Source organism: Azolla caroliniana, unplaced genomic scaffold, assembly GCF_043228905.1.
Source record: "Azolla caroliniana isolate FFs.n. ecotype wild unplaced genomic scaffold, voAzoCaro1.0.p SCAF_17, whole genome shotgun sequence".
NCBI lineage: Eukaryota > Viridiplantae > Streptophyta > Polypodiopsida > Salviniales > Salviniaceae > Azolla > Azolla caroliniana.
Window position 1 is genome coordinate 15,585,227 of NW_028230452.1, and position 9,475 is coordinate 15,594,701.

At 36.3% G+C, this 9,475-nt stretch overlaps 1 protein-coding gene across 1 annotated transcript; it reads right to left on the minus strand.

Annotated features, from left to right (window-relative positions):
- Positions 1–3,699: 3,699 nt before the first annotated feature.
- Positions 3,700–9,246, minus strand: LOC147853277 (synaptonemal complex protein 1-like). Its single transcript, XM_087332852.1, has 23 exons — positions 9,087–9,246; positions 8,897–8,946; positions 8,594–8,855; positions 8,371–8,496; positions 8,135–8,233; positions 7,881–8,035; positions 7,490–7,799; positions 7,094–7,311; positions 6,724–6,972; positions 6,469–6,597; positions 6,326–6,394; positions 6,129–6,230; positions 5,923–6,027; positions 5,719–5,829; positions 5,534–5,641; positions 5,341–5,448; positions 5,180–5,251; positions 4,976–5,062; positions 4,773–4,853; positions 4,493–4,579; positions 4,325–4,402; positions 4,137–4,243; positions 3,700–4,014 (listed from the first exon to the last, which is right to left on the minus strand). The coding sequence occupies exons 1-22, from the start codon at positions 9,244–9,246 to the stop codon at positions 4,148–4,150; spliced, it is 2,862 nt and encodes a 953-aa protein (XP_087188978.1). The 3' UTR covers positions 3,700–4,014; positions 4,137–4,147.
- Between the last annotated feature and the right edge of the window lie 229 nt (positions 9,247–9,475).

Consider the following 9,475-nt stretch of genomic DNA (forward strand, 5'->3'; position numbering starts at 1 on the left):
ATACACCAATATCACATGTTTTAAATAGCATATAAATCTTGCTGATTTTTTGAGATTTAATAAGTGTCAAAAGGATCATTTCTAAAATTGGATAGTTTTTCGATAAATGTTTAAATGTTGACGGTTTGCAAATATGAAATGTACTTAACTTAAAGAAAAACACAAAGTGCCACCATCTTCTACACCATATGCCTTCGCTAAACGTCGGTCCTTTTCTTTCAACGCTCTTTCAAAATGTGCAAGAAATGGTGTAGAAAATCAAGAATATCTTTAACTTCTCTAGATTTGTTACTATCACTATCTCAAATGATCAAATTGTGCATAGTTTGGTCCATCCACAACAAAGAAACATTTATGTGGGACCAAGGATGACAACATGAGCATAACTTAGGTGACAAGGAAACTTGCAAGAACTCAAGGTGGGGATATTAAATGTTACGCATGTCGATGGCCATGACCTAGGGCACTGATTATGGATTGCTGGACGTGGTGATGCATTAAAGATTTGTAATACATTTATCATTGACATTAATGAGGTGAATATCATTGTGTATGACTTTACACTAACAAAAGTTGGACGTTTAAGGAAGACAACAATAGACACAATAAAAGAGAAATGAAGGTGTCTCAAATTGAAGGCGAAAAAGATTTAGTGCACACAATTTGGAGACACCATTGGTTTTAGGTGAACACAATGCTTTGGTTGGTACATTTGAAAATGAGGAGGAAGAGTCACAATTGTATATTAGCTATAATAACGTTCTCATGAAAGGAGTAATCACAATTATGCAAATAAATCCTAAATGTATATTTTGTGCAACGATACGTGACAAATTTAGACAACATTTTATCGAATGATATACAAAAGTTAATTGTTTTGAAATCTTTTGTGTTTGATTTCTTTAAGGTCTAAAAACTTATTAGTTGTCATTTTCCTTAAAAATATACAAAGTTACTTTTTGTATTTAACCAAATTTTGATGTTTTCTATTTTACCAACTAGCAACATAATAGTAACTCATGTCTACAACCTCCACAAATCTTTTTAGATGCATAATATGGCTTCTGTTGTCTTTACTCTCAATTCTAGTTTGGGGTACTCACAATTATATGATACTTTGTCATTTGTTCGTAAGGTTGAAAAGTTATTGTAGTTGGGTTATTTTCGCTTGAAGGTGTCTCGTGTCATGTGTCATTGGAATATTTCTCTTGACATAATAATAACTCATAACTGCAAACTCAACAAATCCCTTATAGATGTATTTTAACATTTATTAAGTGGGGTTTGAGTTTCATATTATGTACAATGATGATTAATACACTTCATGGAATTTCTGGACCTCAACCAAGAATTGGATAAAAAAATTGATAGATTGAATATAGGATTATTGATTTTCTTGTCTTGAAATTATTTAGTTCCAAATTCGGTTTTTAAGAAACGTACGCATGCGTGATGCTAAAATAAGGCATTTTTACACATTTCACCAAGATATGAAAAAGAGAATGCGACATATTACCTGTTTCAAATGTCCCACTATTTACTATAGTAACATATGTGATTACCATTAATAGTACATAATATGACCTAAAGTTTAAAACTTTAAACTTTAAACCCTATTATTAACCCTAAACATACATGGATGGGAGAGGAGGGCAGCTTAGTGTCTCATCGGTATGCAAAAATTAATGGCGGGGGAAGATGTGTAGTGTGCAGTGTCCACTATGCAAGGCTCAAGCAACAAATCGTTCAAGGCTGGATGGGAGAGGAGAGGAGCATCGGGCATTCAAGTATTGTGGTCTCATTAGGTTGGGGGGATGTCAAGTACCTACCATTTGGGTCAACAAGCATAAAAATAAGAGCACTGGAATAAATAGAAAGCTCAAAGTAACACTAGAAAAGGGGAGATAGAGTAAATCTCATCCAAAACTAAAGGGGAAGTGGCCACTCTAACGTGAAAGAGACCCAACCCTATTGTAAAAAGATATAAAAGTCACCTTTTCATTTATTGGTTTTCTCCTTTCACGCAATCTTTTTTAGAGCTCTAACTCTAGCTCAATCTTTCACTTAAGTTTAGGAGTGATTAGGATTAAGTACCAATCAGCCGAACCCTCATAACTCCACCTCTTGTATGTGTGTAATATACTTTCTTCATGTATAATAATGAGTCCTTTCAAATGCAACCATGTTTGGTCCAAGGCCCTTGTTTACTACTATCTTCAAGAGACAACATTTCCATATCTTCTTGTAATTTTAGGTAGCTTGGATTTCTACCTACCCCTTATTTCATAGGCTCACCAAACTTTATGATGGGTCTTTTGAAGTGCTTTTGATGTCACTAGACTTGGTCTTTGGCCCTTGTACATATTTTAGCAGATAGAAGTTCTATAAGTCACTTTAACTTTGTTAAAGGTTTCAAATGGCGTGGTCATGCTTATTTTTCCATATTATTTATTCACTTTCAAATCTAACTCACCAATGTTTGTTCAAGCCATTTTTGGCTATTCCATATTTCTAGGATGTTGAGATTTTTCTTCACCCCTTTTAATACAATATGTTCCTTGAACTTTTACAAGTTTATCATTATGTTTTGTAGCTTTGTTGAGTTCTCTTTATTGACATCATGTGGCATGGTTCCATGATCATTGGTGCATTATGGTTCGAAAGTCGTGAACTTGGCACATGCTACCAAGGGTTTCTACATTCTTTTGCATATCATCTATGTGGCCATGCATAACATCCACATGTATATTGTTGTTGTTGTAAATGGGTTTAGAAGATATTTTAATGAGCCCACTGTATGGGCCATGGGCCCAACAACATTCTGTTAGAGTTGCATGGTGTATGTGGCTCCATGTTCCAATGCTTGGCTTACTACAAGTAGTCCTTACCATAAGGGTCATCTTTAAGTTGCCCAAGTACTCCCTAGGATCCCATTGTTACCCATTCCGAGGTCCATATTTTTAGCATCCCCAAATTTTGGTCTGGATTTTCCAAGTTTGTGGGGTTATTATGAGATGGCTTACTATAAGTATCCTTTACCATTAGGATCATTTGCGTGACCCAAGTACATCTTGTGCTCTGACCTCTTTCCCATTCAAGGGGTCCATGTTATTTTGAGCTTTTTTGGACTTAATTCCCATGGTTGTGGAGCTAAGAGATGTCCATCCTTTACTATGGACATATCATGACCTCAAATTTCCCATGGTTCTGGTGCTAAAAGATGTCCATCCTATGGCTAGACTTGGGATAAATTGTTTTATACTATGGACATATCATGTGCCAACTATAGCCTTCCATTGTTCTCCAATACTCTCTAGGGGTATATTTTTCTACTCGAGTACAAGTTTTTAATTGTAGATCCATGATTTGTTCTCAAAATAGAAGGAGACAAATAGCTAAAAAGAGGTCAACGAACAAATGAAAATGTACTTCACAGGATAATAACAATAATAGATGTGAGAAAATATACACACCTTTAATGTCATAATTATATTTATAGACACTCCAATGTATGTATTTGAAATACTACAAAAACGTTCAAGTTCTAGATTTTGGTTATGGTTCCTTCAAATAATAGAGATGACAAAGATTTCATTGAGCATTGCCATAAAGGTCATACATGACAGCAAGAGAAATTAAAGTGCTTTGTTTGTAACAATATGTTAATATAGACCTAAGGCATTGGCATTTTGTAACCTTATAAGGGCGGATAAGAGATGTGTGCCACGGACAATGTTTTCTTCAGGTTTCAATAGCAATGTGTCCTATGCTGTGCAAAAGAGCGTATAATGTTTATCCACATTTTAACACTCCGATCCTGAGGACAATGCTTAAACATTCATTACCTTCAGGTTTCTACTACGTTTTTCGCTGCAGATCAACTCTTTACTTTAACCTTGATGCTGGCCGAATTGGTTTAAGGAAATAAGAGGGGCTTTCGACCATCGTCAGATAAAAATGACTTTGCTATCGAAACTGTTCCGATCTAAGTTCATGCTTTTCATCATAGAGCTCCTGTCATATACAAATATTCAAATATTTTCAATATGATTTATAATTTTGCCTGAATGGAGATATGAAAAACTCCTAAACTTTGCTAAGATGGTATCTTAAGACGTGATGATGTTAGGATTCACCATTCTTATTTTCAAGCAAATGCATAGGGATCGTCAGCATAAGGATCCAGTGATTTGCCACCAAATAGGTCACCCATGCTATTTGTATAAGTTCGTGATGGCTTAACCTGTCAGAAATTATTTGCATACTCTCTTTCCCATTTTTAAGAACTCTTAATTAGCTTTAAACGTCTTAATGTAGGTGTTACCTTTCGATGCTCACTAGTAGATGAAAGCCTTACACTCTTTCTGCTTCCCATTCTTTTACTATCCAGTCCTGGTTGGCTCTGCATGAAATAAAATAATCACTTGCGTTATCGGTAACTAGAATGCATAACTCAAACACGCATTCTTCAACCGTCTTCTTCCTTTCTTACCTCGAACATTACTGTGCTTTTTGTCCTCTTACGTCTGATTGTTTTCCTTCCATCACTTGTAGCAACTTCATACTCATGATGTGTGACCTATGAATTATACATATTGTGAGATGTTTATTGAAAGCGTAAGAAAATTTCAACGCAATTATTCTTCTCTTGGTGCAATTTCATGCTCGTGATGTATCTTTATACATCACAAATTGTGTGACTCTCTTCGAAAGCGCAAGGTTAGGAACTTTTGAAAATATTCTATTCGTAGGCAGAAGTTCAAAAATCTTACAGTCTTGCTATGCGTTGGAAGGTTCGCACTATCACATCTGCCTTTCTCAGTGATCATTGGCGTTTCCTCTCCTAGCGAAGGCTAGAAACTCAAAAGAAACTCTAACTTCAAAATCACAAATTGCTGAAGTCCATGACATTTTTTTAATTATTTGGATTATACTTCTATATTTGGATCTTTTGTTTCATTTGCGAAGACCCCACCTGATCGATTTTCTTCCCACCGCTTAAATTACAAGCCTTAGCAGCACCACTAGAGAAGTTTTGATTAAGAGGAGTGACAGAACATTCCTACAGTATCAATGCAATTAGATATTAGATTCGATCTGGCTCTCGATCTCTACCTGGAACATTAAACGTTATCCTACATCAAATACTAAATCCTCTTATTGGTATAGCTTTACTCACCTGAAGACCACATCTGTTCTTTGCCTCTAAGATTTTACACTTCGACTCCCAGAGTGTAGCCTTCCTTTTGTACTGAACAAATTAGAACGAATTCAACCAGGGTTTTGACACCGTAACCTTAGAAGAAGCAATGCCTGAGGCAAATTAGATTTATGAAATACCTCGTCCACTTCTTTTTGCAAAGAAACCCGAATTTCCACAATTGCCTGTTGATGGCTCTCTTCCAGCTTTTTACGATCTGATTCAAATTTACTGACAGCCTGTTCATACTGGTTATAGGAATATTACACACGTTATAGGGAAATTGAAGATGAACCAAGAAGGCATGGAATAAATCGTATTTTGAAAGCCTACTTTGCTTGACGAGATTTTAAGTTCTTCTTCTCTCTTTAACTTTTCTTCCTTAAGCTGGTCTTCCAAAGCACACAACTGACTCTCCAATTTTGATGCCTTCTCATCAGTCTCAACAGTGAGAAAGTATATATTTACCTAAATGACTTCATGTAGGGTTCCAAAACATGTGTCTAACAAGAATTTACCTTAGAACTATTAGACAATTTGCCAATTTTTAGTTTTTTTATCTCATCACTGAACTTTGTTTGCATCTCCTTGGTTTTCATCTCTGATTCTTGCATCCATTTAGTTTTCTCCTGCATATAAGTAAAAGTTATATCTCAAATTCTCCCCAGAAAAAACTTTTCGACATCACAGGATCCAATTCATTGAGTTGGTTTTTCTATTACCATTTCTAATTGTTGGATTAACTCATTATTCTTGTTTACTGCGTCTTCATACTGAAATTGAATCTTGTTTATTTCAGCCGCGTGAATGAGCATCATTTCCTTCAACTGGAAACAAAAATATTAAAAATTACTTGATTTACCTATGAAACAAGAATATAACATACATTTCCATTCTCCTGACTAGTCTAACATGCAATATGGAATACCTTTGCCTCATGTCCTTCGTTCTGAGCATTTTGATTTTCGAGGGCAGCCACCTTAATTTTGGAATCGCACTCTTCTTTCGCTGCTTCAAGCATAAGCTTTGCCTGATCAATAAGAGCAAGTTATTACTTGTGTACTTACGTTATAGAATAATCTAGTCCGCTTAAACTAGAAATAACTTTGAATCTCTAACATTAACCTTCTGTTCTTCCTTCTTTATCGCTTCTTTCGTTTCATTTTCATATTTCTTTCTCATATCTGTCATTTCCTGAAAAAGGAAGCTACATTATAAGCTGATAGAATTAAAATATCCCTTCCACCAATAGTTACGATGCATCAAACCTGATCGTTCCTTTCACTGATTTCTCTGATATGTTTATTTAACTCCATCTGTTTTGCTTCCAACTGTGTTTCCACATGTTTACGAATGTCATGCGCCAACCGTTCAGCCGACGTCTTTTGTTCTAGCGCCTGCAAATTTATTATTTGAAATTCTGTTGATTAAAACATTCAAATTTTCACAGGCTTCGCCTCTAGTCCTCTACGTATATTGTTATATTTCAATTCATAGGTTCAAATCGCATGTTCTTCTTGGACCTCTGTACAACGATCTGTCAGACGCTTTTGTTCTTCCGTCAAACCCGCTATTATCTGATCTTTATCCGAGCACGCAGCTTGGAGATCAAACTTTTCTTTCTCAAGTTGCACAAGTAATTCTGCATCGGCTAGAATTTTGCTGTTAAGCTTGGCAAGCTCATCTAGTTTTTCCTGGATTAAACTTTGCAGATTCCCGTTAACACTGTCTATTTCAGCCCTCAGAGCACAGTTTTCTCCGGTTAGATTCTCCTGAAAGTTCACACAAGGAAGAAATTGACATAAGTAGCAATACATTATGCACAATTCAATCGTTTCTACATCAATCATGACTGGAAAACATTCAACGGTTTCTTCAATTGCTTGAAATTACCTTTACTCTCGCCAAATCCTCAAGATTCTGAGTTAAGGATGACACGTCCTCTTGTAAGTTCTCATAACGGTGCTCCATTTCATGTTTTACTTTGGACAGTTCACTGATCTTCTGTTGAGCACTCTGCAGTTCATTCCTCAAATTTTCTAATGCTAGAGAGCTTTCCCTTTGAGTTATTCCATGACGTTCACTAAGAGATTGCATTTTCCTTTCAGCCTCTGTCATAGGAAAGGAATGTTTCATTTTAAAGGACACTATGAATGCTTAGTTTCCATTTGATTCTTATGAAACTGGTCAAATCTAATCTACAGGATACTTTATTTCTATCTGATTCTTAAAATTAGAGTTACAATGTCTGAACTAAAGATGTCTTCCTCGATATACTGATATTTTCACCTTCCACTTGTCTGTCTAGATCGACTTTAACACCGTTGAGCCTCTGATATTCTAGTTGAAGATCCTTCAGTTCCTTCCACGCATTCTCCTTAGCATTTCTTTCTTCTTGCATCCATTCTTTGGAGCCTGCTATCTCAGTCAAGAGCTTTCCAATATTTTCCATTGCAAGACCATTACCTTCCTCTAGATCTTTCACTTTCACAGCCATCCGCTCTATGTTTTCTTTCAGCTCAGTGTTTTTTACTAATTCGCCAGCGAGCTTTGTATCTAGTGTCTCAACTTGAAGTTCTAGTTGATATCTAGCTTTAGTCTGAAAGGATCGAGTATCTCTTGTTCATGAAAAAACGTAAAACTGACAGTACTATTATACAACGCAGAAATGGTCCCATACCAGATTCTCCTTGATTTCATTAAGTTCTCGTAAACGAATCACATTCTGCTCAACTTCCTTTTGAGCTTTATCAAGTTGATTTTGAGTTGATGTAAATTTCTCTCTTTCTTGTTGAACAACAGTATTAAGAGTTGTTAAATTGATTTCGCGATCCGCTGCAGTTAAATTGAGAGCGGAGCAATGAATTCAAAATCCCTGAAAAAGCTACGTTTAAGATTAGCAGAATCCAAATGTATAAGATTCAAAATGCATACTTTTTTCAGCTTGAAGCTGGCGAACTCTATCAATTTCTTGCGCCAGAGATTGCAATGATTGCTCATGTAGCTTTTTTAAATCTGCATACTTGTTTTCCCCTTCACAGGTCGATGTTTACATGTAAGGTAAATTAATATGAATTCCTGGTTCGATATTCTGAACTAGTCTAGGCAGCGAATAACCAGCTGATTCTCCTAAATTTTCAAGAGCTACTGCGGAATGAAATATGTCTTACAATCCGCAGTAATTCTTTCAGCGTTATCTTTCTTTGCAGACAATTCGTCCATCTGGATTCTAATGTCTTGATGAAACTTCAATCTTTCCGCAAGCTTTTCTTCTAATATCTGTTTAGCTTGTTCAGCTGCATCAGATTCCATCCCTTATATCTGTATGCACGGTAAACGTCTACTAGAGATGTAATATGCTATCACGAATCAGATCTTGAGTCTCGGATAAACCTTCTCCAACTTGGTGTGCCAACTGTTGAAGTGTGTCCATCAGTTGATCGCAATATGTCTTTGAAGAAGAGAACTTGTATTCCAAACCATCCCAGAGCTTCATTGCTTCCTCTTGCTTGATTCTAAGCACAGAATTTTCGTTTCTCGTTTCTTGAAGAGCAGACTCTAGCAATCGAACTTCCCTTTCCGATTTATCAAGCTTCGAATACTGCAGATTGTCCCTATCCAGAATCAGATATCGCAAATTTTGCAGGTACTTACTCTAAAAACAATTCAGCAAAACGCATAGCAGCGCATATGTACAGCAACGTGGAGATCAGTTTTGACAGATGCTTGTTCTTGAATCATTTTCTCTGTCACACAAACAATACAGATGAAAAATAGACAGCATCCGTTATATTTGGAGCGAGGAAACAAAGAAGAATCCATTATATGTGGAGTTAGAAAACAAACAAGGATCCATTGATATATTTAGAATGAGAAATGACATCACCTGCGGTGAGTTTGAGCTGCGTTAAGCTTTCGCTGGCTTTGAAATCAGACTTCGTTGGAGGTTCCACCTTGTTCTGATTCTCTAATTTCAGGATCGATGATGATGATCCGATCAAAGGCGAACCTCTGGGAATGAGACGGCTATGGGTTTCCAGCCTCATGGAGCTGGACTTCTGGAGAATGGAATGCATCTTTCTCAGGTCAGACGTTGCCTCTGCAATAGCTGGTAGTAGTTATCTGTTTACCCCGACGAAACCTTAGCAAGCTTCCATTGGTGTTTAACAGCTATACTTCTTCTGAACATGCAGTCAGAGAGAAAGAAAGAAGCTTTCGAATTTATATAGTTTACTTTCGTTTTGCCAGAAAAAGGCGGGCTACTAAATGAGGTAA

Coding starts and splice junctions, on each gene's coding strand:
- LOC147853277 (XM_087332852.1), bottom strand. CDS start 9,246: ATGAGGCTGGAAACCCATAGCCGTCTCATTCCCAGAGGTTCGCCTTTG. Junction 8,497..8,593: donor GGCACACCAAGTTGGAGAAG/GTTTATCCGAGA, acceptor AATCTGATGCAG/CTGAACAAGCTAAACAGATA. Junction 4,403..4,492: donor AAAGCACAGTAATGTTCGAG/GTAAGAAAGGAA, acceptor TATTTCATGCAG/AGCCAACCAGGACTGGATAG.